Raw genomic sequence first — 15,478 nt, 5'->3', positions numbered from 1 at the left:
TGAAAGAGATAAGAAGGATGAAAGAGAGAGAATATCAAACTGACCACGTTCCATCCTTCTGCATATGTGAAATAACTTCCATCTTCGCGTATACACATTTCAGACATGTATGCGTTGGCGCCAGGCCGCATTCTCGCATTCTTTAACCGACACAGCACTCTCTTGTGCCCCCATGTGCTCTCCTGATCTTCCCCTTTTCATATTCAGAGCAGTCACGTATCCCCAATTTACTGGTGTCTTCGTGTCTTTCTGCCGATCAATCCTCTCGTCTTAGGATCGAGCGATGTGCTCGTAGTTATTTGAGAGTAGTACTGTATAATGATAGAACAAATGACGCAAGATAGGTGGTCCAAAAGATGCTCACATTTACAAATATTGGCAGGAAGCTGTCTCACTTGCTTACCTTTTCATAGATGCGATCGCTTCTCAAGATTTTGATATACATATCTACAATAGCTCGGCTGTTATTATAATACAATAGAGTATATAGAAACGATTCTGAAGATTGTAGAATGGGTACTGCGATTACATTCCTCAGGGTCTTAACATTCTTGCCTAAGGAATTCCTCATGTCAATGGACCCGGGTGTGTAGCTTCGTTGTGACCATGAGAAGTACGTCGGTGGTATGCGCGAGTAAATCGTACAGATAGTTAAAGAAAGGTAATTATTTCCTATTAAAATTGTAGCGAATGATGCATCTTTACACGATCATATAAATGAGAGTCTTGAATTATTTCAAATACATTTTATGGTGGGTTAAACCTGTGGAAATTTTAAAAATTAGGAATACCACCCTTTGAACGATAATCAGCGAACCTTTAGTTTCTTCTGTGGGCTCAAACTAATAATAGATACTGAACTGAATTAACAAATATTTATACAAAATTGACCGAACATAATGTCGCTCGCAATTAAATTGGCTGCTCTACGATGATCAAGAACTTAAAATACTTTCAAGATTTGGTTTTCCGTCGTTTTTTTTTATTTTTCCCTCTTTTATATTCTTACTTACTCTTGCCATATACTCAAATAAATCAAACACGAGTGTCTAACGAGAGACCTAAAGGATCATTAGTTCTAGAATATAAGTATACGTTCCTATGTATAATATAAGTGTACGTTCCTATATATGTTAGCCTTTGCTTGAAATATTATAGGATATTAGTATAACATAAGACGCTTTAGATCCTCTTTAGACGACATTTGTATTTGAGGAGAGTGTATATAATGATATGCCAAAATGCATTTTAAAAAGCCACGATGCTATCTAATGGCAACACATTAAATTAGTTATCTAGTGTTTTCTCTGATGGGTCTCCAGTGGCTAAGCAAAGGTCAAAAGTTGAGCAATGCTCTTGTTATCGGTACAAACATACTTAACATGTGTAACAAGAATTACAAAGGCACATCGAACTGCACTCCAATATGTACCGGTATTACTTTAGCTTGTTATGGTGGTCCAATGGTTAACATTGTTTTCAAATTAAGAGAAAACATATTGAGGATAGAAATTAGATTTAAAAAATAGGCATTTTAAATATTGTCCAGGTACCGATACCTATAATGAATTTGTAGTGTATAAAACTGATAATAAGTCCCATATTTTTCTTCGGTAGGAACCTTATGTCATGGATATTCAATACATAGATTTTTCAAAACAAAAAAATATTATTGAAAGTCTTTCCCCCATTGTTGATAACTGATGGGTCGCCGATGGTCATTATTTAATGTTTGACATTTATGATAACTTTTATTCAAAATTGATCTCATATCCAAATGCTGTTCTTAAAGCTTCCGAATACAATAGAATCCTTTCGATCTGCTATTGTCGTAGAACAACGTTAATCTAAGTTATCAGAATAACAAAATAATATAACGTTACAGTTTTCATCTAAATTATTATATTTCATATATAATATTATTTTTCCATATATGAAATAGTTCCAGAATAGTTTAGAAGGTGATAGTTCAACAATTCATGTGATATGTAATAATATCTAAAAAGCCTCTCAACGTATAGAAAGAGGAGAATGATAAGAGTGTTAGTTCTATTACAAAAGGGGAATGAAATAGAGAGACAAGGAGAGGGGCGACCAAACATATGTATATAGAGAGTAGAAAACGGAGGAGAGTCGATGATAACAAAGAGAAAGAGAAAGAGAGAGAGAGGGGGGGAGGGGGGAGAACGAAGAGCACGAATATCAGCTAAGGAGGACAGTATGCTACGTGTACGCGCGTAGTAACTTAGTTATCTGTAATTAGTAATAACTTAGAGGGGTCCTGGGGTGGCGCTGCTTCTCACTGTATAAGTAAGTCCCACAGGCCGTATCTCCGAGCAATGTTGTCCTCGCGAGCGTCGTGTTAACATATAGCAGGAGAGTAGAAGGGTCATCGAAAGTCATAAATTGAGAGGAAATGTTTTGGAATATTTTCTTGAATAAAGATTCATAAAGTTAAAGTGAAAGGAAAAGCAAAATCGCGAAGAAGAGAACGAAATGAAAAAATAAAGAGGAGTCACGTGAGTCCATGTACTTGGTCCGGATTTGGCCAGACTGGTGTAACAGTTACCATTTTGAATATCAGTATAACACAACATCAAAAATTAGGAGTCATTAATACGAAGGTAACAAGAAAACCAGTTTGAATATTTGAAAGAAATAAAATTTGAAGATTATTAATCAAAAAGAAGATATTGAGTATCAAGAGGATACTAAAGAAGAAGAAGATCACGAGAGAAGGAGAAGTGAAAGAAGCAAAGTAGTCGGACAGTCGAGCTCGAACTCAGTCAGGGTGGGTGGCGGGTAACCAGGGCGCAGTGTCACTTGAATAACGTTCAACTGGTATGTCAGTGAGAAAGAGTGAAGTTAGTGAAGTCTATGGAAGTGATAAAAACTTACAACAATATCGATAAATATTATAAAAATAATATTCAACAACTGCAAAGTGAACGGTCACCGGTATAACTTTATTCTACTAATCGACGAAATTAATAAGCGTTTCGGCGCTCGATTCGGCTTTGACCTATCACGCGCCTGAACCCTCACCCTGGCTACCTTGAATCAAGTAAATCCGTCCACCGTTTCTGGTTCCCGTGGAGCAGTGATTGATTACGGGACGAGGGAGAGAAAGTCGCGGGTTGCCGCGGGTTACCGCGGGAGGTGCGCATGGTCCGTGGTGGATCGCGCCGGATGGGTATTGGCTATTTGGATGGTGATTAGAGTCGCTACGAGGATAAGAGCAATGTCGGGACTTCTTTACACGTTGCTGGGTTTGGCGGCCAGCTCGAGTTTACATTGCGCTGTGCGCCGCGAGATCAGCCCGTGCACCTGTCGCCAGGAGGAATTCTCCACTCCCATTATTACCAACAATGGGAATAGCAATGGAAACAGCAATGCTGAACGTATCGAAGTCGTCTGCGAGAAAATGGAATCCTTCAATCAGGTAGCCGATGCTCTACGGGGTAAATTCACCGCGGACCAGCAAATCACCCTCAGAGTGGCGCACTCGTTCCTACGTGACATATCCAGACATGACTTTAAAGAGCTCAGAATGTCGATTGTCAGGCTTGAGCTTAATCATGATCACCTTGAGTGAGTACCGTTCTTGTTGTTCTCGTTGTTAGTTATTAGTTATTGTAGGAATTTTATAGTTCAAACATAAAATTCGTCTAAACTTGTTGCTAGAAAATTTGGAATGATGCGATTGAAATTTTGACTTTTGTTTAGGAACGATGAAAATAATTGCTCTGCTAGCTTGAAAGAAAATTTTTAAATAAATTCTAATAACTTTTATTAATTTTAAATTCATAAAAAACAAATTTAGTTTTTGAATTTCTAAATGATTTTTGACATTCCAGTATTTTATTCTGGCGATAATTATAATATATAATAAATTTTTCATCTAAAAACCATCAGTGTATAGGTACCCTGTTAAACAAAAATTTGCGACAAGTTTTTTTACAAGGTAATTAGATTTATTGGATAAATTCGAAAAGTCTATGTCACAAACATCTTGTTCATGTGATAAGTTTGCTTTGTAATAATAAAATAATTAAATGAACATTCCAGTATGTTCAATAAATCCTAAAATCACAAAAGTCCTTGTGATTGAGTACTGCATCGTACATACGTTTGCATAATTAAATCTTAATCTCGGTGACCTTTTCGAAGGAACAGTACATCACGATGCCCTACATTTATCAACGAGAGTAATTAAATAATAAACGACAACAACTCATCATTAAGTGAATAAAACGATAGCGACTCTAGCGCGTTTCTTTGAATGAAAATTCTACATATTACACGTATAAGTCAAATCCACAATTATTGCTTATATGGTTTTAATTAATCGAATTGTCAATTGACATTTCAGGAATAAAATGCTAAACATACCAGACGATCTTATCTTTTCAATATACGCATAATAGTTCCAGAAGACACAACAAAAGAAACTCACTGAAATTTGTCTTGTTTTTTTACTCTCTAGAAAAATGACCTCCGCGAGGGCAACAAACTCCATATAAAAAATTAGTCTAATGTGAAGATAATTTTATCGCTTCATAAGAATTTCACAGATTCATTTACCAGAGGGTATCTACAATTTAATGACTCGTTTCATAAGTACTTTGACTCTTTGTTGCTTCCATAAGAAAATTACGTAACATCCATTTTCATGCACGTCAACAACTCCTGATCTCTGAAACTCTCTTAATTAGTCATTCAATCAATATACAATCAATTATTGATATTTTTATCTAAAAAAATATGAAATATAATTATACATAAGCATCGACATAAGAATATATGAAAAGTACCAAATTAGCTTACATGCTAATTGCATATCAATTATATTCTGTAAAGTAAAAATATATCATACCTGCACCATTATGCGGCACGGAATCATCAATATAAAATACATTAACTCAATGATAACTGTACTGATATTCCTTTTTGAAAATAATAACAATGACATATAGATTCGATCCACCGTTTCAGCTCTGTTGACGGAGACGTGTTTGCTGGCCTAGGTCGGACCCAATATCTAAGTTTGGCTGACAATGAGGTTCCATCAATACCAAGACATGTTTTGTCGCACCTGTCACTACTCAGAACTCTTGACCTCAGCAGAAATCGAATTAGTCGCATTGACTCTGACGACTTTAAGGTAGGACAGGGGTAGCCAGATAAGATTAAATTATTTATATGTTTATTGATGTTGGCGTCGGAAATTCTGATAAGAGATGATTAGAATCATTTGAATAGTACAGAGTTGCAGTCATGGCTTAGAATGAGAGTGAAAATATGATCGGTCAGCCGATACCATTAAAATACTGCAGACCGTCGTAAACATCGGTGCGTCATTGATAATAGAGTCAATATCCACGTCACCGACTTATCTTTAGGTATGATAACTGGGGACAAATAACCAATTCTCTCTGGGAAAGTTTAATATTCCCGATGGCACTGCGAATCGGTAACCATTCGCAATAATTCTCTATGAACCAGTAACTCATACAAATGATGTACGATGCACAGTTATATTTATTACTGATTCTGCGCATGACAATCGTACTTCAACATCTAATGTAAAAATATTAAAGCTTATAGATTCAGCACTAAAAACTATATAAAAACCTACAAAATCTATGCGTTTCTATGCGATCTTTAGTTCCCAGTTTATATGTTTTAATATTCTTACTAGGATTGGCATAGTCATTATAGAGGCTCCAAATACTTGAAGATCGACATGGCTTAGGAGAATATTCGATCACGAGATCTTTTAACTATTTATATAATGTAGTGTGTTATTAATTTCTTCTTATTAAGTATAAAAACTATAAGCGTGCAAGAAAATGTCGAATATCTTGTAGAATAAAAAGGATTTTGACGACACGTAAAGAAGATGAATACTTGTAATGAATAGAATTGAGATTATAAATATTTCTATGCATCTGTGTTTTGATAACATTCAGATGTAGACTAGATTCTATTTTAATAGTGAAACTAAAGTTAACCCGTTATATGTCTTTGAGCATAACCATATATCATTGTATTATGTTCTCAGTACAATCCCACTCTTCAATATGTATTTATGGCGGGAAACTCTATTTCTGAAATGATCCCTGGCTCTCTACCACCACTCGTGAAGCATTTGCACGTCGGCCGTAACTACCTGAAGAGTCTGAACCGTACGCTACGGTATGTATATATCGTAGATGATATCTCAAGATACCGGACATCCTGCTTACTCTTGTTTTCTCAAACGTAATTGGTGCCATTTAACGTTAATGCAATCAGCCGTTAATATGATTGACTATTAGTTAACGGTTGATATTTATTCGACGTTGTTCATAAATTAGACGTCTATGTTTTTCATGCTATCTTTTCGAACTTTTCTTTACCTGATCGTACTCTTGCCATTTAATTTCCTTATAAAGCAACTTTGAATATCTTATAGAGATTTGAACCAGCTGGAATGGCTGCTCATCAATTCCAATGAGTTGACGTCATTGGATGGTGAGCTTCCATCATCGGGACATAACCTGAAGATGCTCTACGCCGTGGACAATAAACTCACCCACTTGCCTATTGAATTTCGCTATTTGCATCGTTTGGAAAATCTGTTTCTTCAACACAATAGGATCAGGAGTCTGGACGGAACACTTCAGAAGGCTCGTAGACTGAAGTTTCTCGAGCTGTCCTATAATGATCTACAGGAAGTGAGTATCAAAGTTTTTAGTAACTATAAATTTGTTATTAATATGTTTTCAAGAGAAACCATTTTTCTAATGACCATTGTTTTACATATTATGGCTTTAGTTAACGGAAGATGACTTTATCGAGGCTGAAATGCTGGAGGATCTTGAACTAGGACACAACTCTTTGAAGTCTCTGGGTGGATCTGGACCAAATTCTGATGGTAGTGAGGGTAACAGCGCTCTATATCCTCTAAGGTCACTGAAGTGCCTGAACTTGACTCACAATGAGCTACGCGAATTTTCATTCGGGTCGCTTCGTGGATTGCGTGAACTTCGTCTACTCGATCTGTCTAACAACAAGATTGCACAACTCAGTAAAGGAAGACCGCCAACCGAAGTAATCTTGTTTTCTAGAAGTTCAATTGAATTTCATTTATCCGTATCAGCATGGGAGTTTTAAAATTGTCATATTTATTAATTATTAACTCTTTAAGTGTCACTGACGTTTACATCGACAAACCAAAAATTCGCCTGGATTATCGGAATTGATGTATGCGCATCGCAAAGAAAAAAGATATTTAAGTATTCTAAAATCGTTGAATCAGAATCTGACATCAGATTTTCAAAATTTAAAACATCGTAATCAGATTCTTGTATTTTAACGCAACACTCAAGGGGCTAATGAGAGTAATGATAAGCTGCATGTATAGTGATAGGTTAACTATTACTATAATTTAATTATAACTGTTAACTCGTCTTCTGCTAGGTCAAATAAAATAAAGTATGAAATCTCACGCTGGATAATCAACCGTGATATTTACTTGTATCCAATAATTGGAAATATAAATATTCGCTCAAGTTAATTAATCTCTCATATGTTGATTCGCAGAATCTCGTGGAAGAGGAAGGTGAGGATGTAGCTGGTGCAAATATCCAAGACATGAGACTACAGCACAATGAGCTCCGTTCTCTTGAAGGTTCACTTTTCGTGGGTATGAAGGGACTTCAGCGATTGAATTTGAGTCACAATGCATTAGGACCCACGATAGGGCCACAAGATCTTCGAGGACTCGACACTCTGCGAGTCCTGGACTTATCTCATAACGAGCTTACTTCCTTAGAAGAGATGTCTGAGGTAAGAATTCATCCGATATATGGAATAACAGTTATATGATAACAAAGTAAACTCATTTTATACTTCCTCTCTCTTGAATTCAAATAATAGACATGGCTACCATCTCTCGAAGAATTAAATGCTTCTCACAATCGTCTGGTGACTTTATCCGAGAGGGATTTCCGAGGATTTCCAGGTCTCTGTTGGGCGGATGTTAGTACCAACCGAATACGCTCGCTAACCCCGGAATTAGTCGCGAACACCCGTTGCACCGTGCATGGCGTTCCTGACGTTCTACGCATTTACCTGCAAGGTAGGAATCGATATTAGAAATTTGTTGAATCGACAAGTGGGAATAGTCAAAGAATCATAGCAAGCTTTTAAGATTGTTAAAAATATAAATATATCAATCTCTCCTTCACCAATTATATTATACGCGCACGTATCGTACAAACGTGTTGTGTAACAATTGTCAATTAAAATGGCAGCTGATGATGCATGACATTAGATGATTCCGTCGGAATCGGATTGAGAGATGAAATACGTATGTTGTATAGCTACGTATTAGTAAACTATAGAGATATATATTAAATGTATTTGAACTCTTATTCGACTGTGATGGGAACGTAGCCATTGTTAACCGTCGATAAGTGTAAACTCGTGGGTGAGAATCCGACGAAAACATGCTCTGCATATGCTAAACGATTGTGCTTTCTCCTTTAGAGAGTGTTTATATTTCTCTTTCCCTTTTTGCACCGAGACGCCATTATTTGTTAGAGTCATGACAATTCGTGCGATAACCCTCGCCAAGGGCGCCATCGTTTCAATATTTTACAAGTTCACATTGTTATTTATTATCCTTGTGCCCCACATAGAGTCCGTTGTGTTATACAGAAATCCTACCAGGTTTATCCTACATTGTCTATGGAAACTCTACTAGCGCTGTATCTCTTATTTACCCTGCTCTCAAGATTAATTTCATTCACTTGATTTTCAAGAGGTTGATTTATCTTCATATGTCTATTGCAAATATGCCTCGTGTCTAATGTTCTTGATCCGCATAAATCATATAAAATAAGAAGCTACCACTCAATAGTTGCAGCCATCAGCAAGAATAAGTTTCTCAAAAATGTCATACAGCTGTAAGATCACATCTATAATATTATCTAAACACATGATGAATTTCATATACAAAAAATATAATTACCACGGTCATGTATTATTACATAAAGCTACTATCAAAACTAATATGTTTTTTTTCACGATTACTTCTTCAGATAACCCGGTGCTCTGTGACGCCGGTCTCGCCGATCTTACTGTCGCCTTGGAGGTGAACCATGCCAAGGTTTATGGTGTTGTTACCGACTGTCCCACAACAGTTTTGGCGCCCAGCGTCCCGACGTCGCCATTACCACCATTACCACCAACACTCTTTCTAGCAGTAGCAGCCGCCTCTGCCGCCGGCGGTAACGTATCCTTCGCCGCGACTCTTGAGTAACCACTTCACTAATTGGATACATCATAAAACAGATTAAGATGTACTAGAATAAGATGTCTATATTTTCTGTTTATTCTTATATTTTTCTATCTTCATTTTACTCATTCGCTAGTCCAAGACTGAAAGCTATTGATTAGATTGATATTGGCCATCTTCTAACCGTTTCACCATGAATGCCATTAACAAATATAATGTATTCGTTATTCCCTGTTTAGCTTTCAAACGAACATTAAAGTCTTGCCAGTTGCGGCATAATATATATATTATTTATGCGTTTGATTGTATTTTATTGTAACAGTTGCTACAGAATCCCTTCGGTTCTTCTATTTCTTTTTTTAAGGATTAATGAAACTTCTTTGCTTTCTATTCTATTTATTTAAGAAAACGTATCGTAAACGAGAGAATCTTCTGGTCGATGACGATTTGCAACTTGCTTGGAATATTGCGTATGTAGAGAAAGAAATTTTTTTGATAAGATGTAATTTTTATTACGGAATATAATGTCAACCGATGAGTAGATTTTTTTGACAATTTAGCGAATTATATTTTTGTGAGAGCTTTTTGTAGGTACGAATCAACAGAAAATACGAGACTTGTCACCAATGCATTTGTTTTACCCGGCCGATACGTATAGATAATTATTAATTATACTTGTTAATTGCTAGAAAATATTAGAAGCATTGTAAATAGACCCTATTATTAATATAAAGCTGATGTCGGACAAGAACGATTAATCAATTAACATGGATGGAACTAATTACCCTTTTAGTATGTACAATATATATATCCAAGTACAACAGCTTACATGAGCAGTGACATACATAAATCTCTTACAAGCACCGTGAAAATAGAAAGTGCTCAAGTAGTTAGATTATATAGATCAAATGCATTGAATTATTCAAACAGAGTTATTCAGATTTGTGTGGCAGAACGTACTGCAATATGACTGAATAATCCATTATGTGTTAATGGTGATATTGCATTATCAAAGTCCTAGATAGTGCTAGAATTTCTAAATCGCCGAAATTAAAACTGTTCGACAAAATTTTGGTTAATAATTTAATTCTCCGTAGTCATCTAGATACGACCTCTTCAGGTCAATAAAATAAATAAAAATCAGTTAACACTACTCGAAGTTTTACATACTGATTGGCAGTGGGCGATCAATTGACCTCTTATTAACTCTTGTCAATAGACAAGAATTGTTATCGACGCACGCTCTGCATACATAATTTATTGGCAATCCTTTTTACCATTAGGTGGATCCAATAATTCATTTATTTGTCATTGTTCAACCTGAGGGACCTGTGAAACATTCAACTCCGGAGTAAGTGTTAACCAAAGACTATATGAGATGAATTTATCCCGTTTGAATACTCGAAACGTGTAGAAGATTGCCGTTTAATGCCGACTGTTAGTTTATATTGCTAGGACTCAAAGTCATAACTAATTAAACTTTTAAGTATTTTAGGTAAATGACTAGAATTACATATGATAGGTGCCATATAAAGATAATGCAGAGACCTGTACGTAACTTCTAAGTAATTTATCCACACTGTGATTTACAGTTTCCAATCCCAGATTCAACAGTAATAATTGTTTATCTGAAATAAATAAGATTCGTATATGGAAAATGCATTGCTAGGGAAAAGTTGGTGGACAGACATTATTGTTAAACTAATATTATATTTTAATAAGAACGTTCCAGGCGACTACATGAATAGAGATGTATATGTAACGAAATATTTTTAGATCTTTTAATTTTTATTAATAAAGGCTTTAATCTTCTAACTGGTCAAAATTTATCATATTTTATCTAGTTATGTCTATATTCCTAGTGTGTATCAAATGATCATCGATTGTCAGCATTTTATTCTTAAATAAAAACATTTTTACGTATTATTCTTGTAGTATTTGAAAAAGAGTTGCCTTAGCTTACAAAGTAGCATGGTTACATGAACTGTGTTGAGTTGTTTCTTAAAATCCACAACTTTGATTAGTTCTTCCTCATGTTCAAGTTCCAGATTTGGTTCAATTTTTTTCACTGAAACAAATAAATATTTATATAATTTCATTATTGTTTCAACATTTACGATATTGGTGTACCTTTCCAGAAATTGTTACTGTGCACTAAATCCACGTAATGTGTATACTCGTCCATTGCTATGTTCAAGTTTACAAAAAATGATATCCTAATGAACTCCTCTTCTTCTATTGTATCTAATCGTATGTGCAGTTGTAAGGTCTCCTTAAATACAGCACAAGCTTTCTTTATCGCATCCCATTTTTCTCGCATTTTTGTTTTTTTCTCTTCCAGCTCTGTAAATAATACATCAATAGGTGAATTAATTATTTACTAAACAAATAACAATTCAAAATTAAAGACCTTAGGTTAAATGTGAACACAAACATTTCATGATATTAAACAAATATAAAATTGAACATGTCTTCTAATCATAATTTCATTGGATAATTACATAATATATAAGGTGGCCAATGATTTAATATTACAATGTATGATTATCATTTATTCTATTTATATTATTTTTAGAGTTTTGCTTCAAAGACGATAACAAAAAAATCAATGTCCATGCTCAAGGTTTTTAGAATTAAACTTCATGGTCAAAACCATGACATTACAAGACATGACTTATCTAAAGTGGTTTAAAGTTATAACTACGTAATTACTCTCCTAGTTTAGTCTTAAACCAATATGAAAAAATATCTTTAAATATATACAAGGATGAATATAATGACCTTGCTGCGAGTCAACCATTTCTAGAGACAGTTTCTCTTTCTGTTTTCTCTCCCTTTCAATTTCAATCTGCACATCCTCCTGTTGTTTCACAATATTGCATATCTTTTTGTTAATAACTTTTTCTTGTAATAAAATATCATCCAAATTTGTCATCAGACATTTTACTTCAGCATGGATTTGCGGTAGTTCATTAGCAATACATTTGCTCTTACGTGCATACTCTAAATGAAAAATCAAATTATGCTATAACACAAAATCTACTTTACAAATTAAAAAAAAATACTAGAACTTAATATACCAATTTTGTTAGCAAGACATTCATGTACAACGGTACCAAGTTGTGCTCGAGTCTCAGCATAAATTGTCCTCAGGCTTTGACAAATAGCAAAATCTTCATTTTCTTTGCACTGAAAAATGCTCTCGATATCATGTTTCAGATATTCTTCAATCATTATTCACTTAAAATAAAACAAACAACACAATACAATCTAGGGAAACCTCCTTCCTTTTCTGTATGTTTTTATCCTTTAGGGGGACTGAGGGGGACATATACAGGGTTAGTCAGTAGAAACGCACCAACAGAAGTGGCCGCAAATGGCTGATACGGCAATGTGGCCTCTTCAAAAAATGACATGTGACTGTGACCGATTCCCATAAGGGCCCAGTCACACTCGTCAAACGCTCGTTCGAACGCGAACGCAAAGGTTGGAACACATGTAATGTAATGCAACAAGTCAAGATGGCATCGAACGCACGGTCAGACGTGCGTTCGAACGTAGCGTTTGGCCCATTTTCTAATTTTGCGTCTACGCGCGCGCGTTCTCTCAGTAGTTTCTCATCTAAACTTCGCACTTTTTATGGTTAAGAATTCAAACAGTTTTGCGCATGTGACTTTATTTCAAATGTTATGTGTGATCTTATAGTAAGGTATTATATTAATGACAATTTCTGAGTCGTACTTTTACCATAGATAACAATTGATCAAACATCTGTGCATCCATACATGTATATCGGAAGAACTGTTCTTTGTCATGTTCCTTCATTTCAAGAAATAAATTCCAATATTCGCCTTGCTGCTTTCTCAACCTATTTATTGGTCGAACTCCCCATCTACGACTTCTCGTTCACAGCCATAAAAGTAAAGTTAGTGCAAGAAGAATATTATTGTTTTCTTCTAAATCCCAAGCATACATCTAAAAAATTAACAGTTTTTGTATTATAATTTCATGCCACTTATGCGACTTACTAATAAGAAGCAATGGGAAATTGACAGAACATAAAAGAACATTCAGAAATTTTTACAACCGAATATACATAATAAAATTTTAATTAAATTCTTCAATTAATTTCTACGTACCTTTCAATTATTCTATATTCCTTCCTTAATTTTCAACGCTTTAATAATTTCAAGGTTAGCTGTAAACAATGTAGCATAACACATGCACTCTAGTGGACTTATGTATAAACGGCTTTGCGTCGGACGAATGTGACTAGGAACGCATTAAACTGCGATTGCGTCCGCGCACGCGTTCGCGTTCGAACGCGCGTTTGACGAGTGTGACTGGGCCCTAAGCGCAAATGACTATCAAACGTTTTTACAAGACTATCAAACACTATCAAACGATTGGAATAAAAAAAAGTTTAAAAAATAAAAGTTTGCCGGCCATCTTCACGCAGGTGTGACTGTGACAGATTCCCATAAGCGCAAACTGACAGTTGGCATAGCAATAAGGTTTTTGAAATATTTTAATAGTTAGGTTACTGAAATAATTAATTAATATTGTAATGACAAAATGTAACGTCAGTTAAGATTTATTATCACAACAGATTTTTTCCTGCACTTCTTTTGCTATAAAAACATTCCAATTAATTGATTGTTAAATTAATTGCAGCATTGTTATTGCAGAATTGCAGTTGTGATTATTACTTGGAAATATCAAAATTGTGAATATTTTAAACTTTACATTATTTTAGTTGCAATCTGTTGTGAAAATAAATCTTAACTGATATTACATTTTGTCATTACAATATTAATTAATTATTTCAGTAACCTAACTATTAAAATATTTCAAAAACCTTATTGCTATGCCAACTGTCAGTTTGCGCTTATGGGAATCTGTCACAGTCACACCTGCGTGAAGATGGCCGGCAAACTTTTATTTTTTAAACTTTTTTTTATTCCAATCGTTTGATAGTGTTTGATAGTCTTGTAAAAACGTTTGATAGTCATTAATCTTTCCAGAAAATGAAAATCAAAATCTAGTATGAAGTTGGCCGGCACTTTTTTGTTTCTAACCGGATTTTGTTTTTCCGGAGCTCAATCAATGCAAACCCGTTTGATAGTTGCGAACTAATTAATAAAAACGTTTGATAGTCATTAATCTTTCCAGAAAATGAAAATCAAAATCTAGTATGAAGTTGGCCGGCACTTTTTTGTTTCTAACCGGATTTTGTTTTTCCGGAGCTCAATCAATGCAAACCCGTTTGATAGTTGCGAACTAATTAATAAAAACGTTTGATAGTCCATAGTTTGCAAGAAAAATGAGAAAAACCATATGCGAATCAAGGATCCCAATCGATACGATACAATCGATTCCTCGATCGGTGTGTCCACTGAATTAGACTATATTGCAAACTTTTTCTACTTTCAATAGTTTGATAGTCGTTTGATAGTGTTTAATAGTCTTGTAAAAACGTTTGGTAGTCAACAGTTTTTTCAAAAGAGCCAAATCGATGTACGATGTGAAGTTGGCTGTCGTTTCCTTGCTTCTTGTCCATAATCAGCTTTTTCAAGACACGTAATAAGCCAGTTAGGCATTTCTATAATTACATAATAGTCGTAAGTCAGCAATTGTTGTTATAAGTTATTTTTACGAGCAGCCAGAACTATAATTTCCGATAATTCTTTAATAGGTAAACAGGAACACAGTCATAATACTGTAAATTTATTTCGACTTCCGTTTCAGGTGACGCTGTGAGAAGGTGAGTTTAGTGACAGTGTACAAAAGGCAAACGGTGTGAGGGGGAAGAGACGGGCAAACAGGCAGAGGAAATATAGTGTTAGAAGAAGGAAGGAATAGGGAACAAAGAGAATAAAGCAACATAAATAGGTAGGGTAAGGAGGGTGAGCTAAAAGGGGGACAGAAAAGGAGACAGAGAGTGAGGTTAGGTGGCAGAGGGTCTGGGAAAGGCGGGAGGCAGGTAGTAAAGAAGAGGGACAGACAGGTGGAGACAGAAGGTAAGGAAGGAAACAAGTGAGGTGGTTAGGAATATAGAAAGGTAGAGGGCAGGCGGTCAGGATAGCGTGAGCCGGTAAGGAAGGGAGTGACAGGAGCAGGTAAGGAAGGAAGCGATTATGGAAGAAGAGGGCAGGGGTCTGAAAAGGAATTTAACACTCGAGAAAGTACGGA

The 15,478-nt window shown here is 35.4% G+C and overlaps 2 protein-coding genes across 5 annotated transcripts; one reads left to right on the top strand and one right to left on the bottom strand.

Moving 5' to 3' along the window:
- The first annotated feature begins 2,250 nt into the window (after positions 1–2,250).
- On the top strand, positions 2,251–11,101 carry LOC107266194 (leucine-rich repeats and immunoglobulin-like domains protein 1). 2 transcript variants are annotated; one of them, XM_015736447.2, is made up of 8 exons: positions 2,251–3,591; positions 4,996–5,164; positions 6,065–6,198; positions 6,458–6,719; positions 6,820–7,095; positions 7,588–7,833; positions 7,924–8,125; positions 9,090–11,101. In XM_015736447.2, exons 1-8 carry the CDS (start codon positions 3,209–3,211, stop codon positions 9,308–9,310), a joined length of 1,893 nt encoding a protein of 630 aa, XP_015591933.1. In that variant the 5' UTR covers positions 2,251–3,208; the 3' UTR covers positions 9,311–11,101. The 2 variants fall into 2 exon arrangements, with proteins under 2 accessions (XP_015591933.1, XP_024939208.1); XM_025083440.1 differs by having other exon boundaries at positions 3,461–3,591; positions 4,977–5,164.
- Positions 10,728–13,558, bottom strand: LOC107266195. 3 transcript variants are annotated; one of them, XM_025083442.1, is made up of 7 exons: positions 13,426–13,558; positions 13,034–13,261; positions 12,645–12,912; positions 12,367–12,475; positions 11,417–11,629; positions 11,250–11,354; positions 10,728–10,914 (listed from the first exon to the last, which is right to left on the bottom strand). In XM_025083442.1, exons 2-7 carry the CDS (start codon positions 13,099–13,101, stop codon positions 10,796–10,798), a joined length of 882 nt encoding a protein of 293 aa, XP_024939210.1. In that variant the 5' UTR covers positions 13,102–13,261; positions 13,426–13,558; the 3' UTR covers positions 10,728–10,795. The 3 variants fall into 3 exon arrangements, with proteins under 3 accessions (XP_024939210.1, XP_024939209.1, XP_015591934.1); XM_025083441.1 differs by lacking the exon at positions 13,426–13,558 and adding an exon at positions 12,068–12,289 and having other exon boundaries at positions 13,034–13,221; XM_015736448.2 differs by lacking the exons at positions 13,034–13,261; positions 13,426–13,558 and adding an exon at positions 12,068–12,289 and having other exon boundaries at positions 12,367–12,526; positions 12,645–12,785.
- Between the last annotated feature and the right edge of the window lie 1,920 nt (positions 13,559–15,478).

Source organism: Cephus cinctus, unplaced genomic scaffold (genome assembly GCF_000341935.2).
Source record: "Cephus cinctus unplaced genomic scaffold, Ccin1 Ccin1_scaffold0303, whole genome shotgun sequence".
Lineage (NCBI taxonomy): Eukaryota > Metazoa > Arthropoda > Insecta > Hymenoptera > Cephidae > Cephus > Cephus cinctus.
Note: the sequence above shows the minus strand (reverse complement) of the source record. Positions and strands in the feature narration are given on the sequence as shown.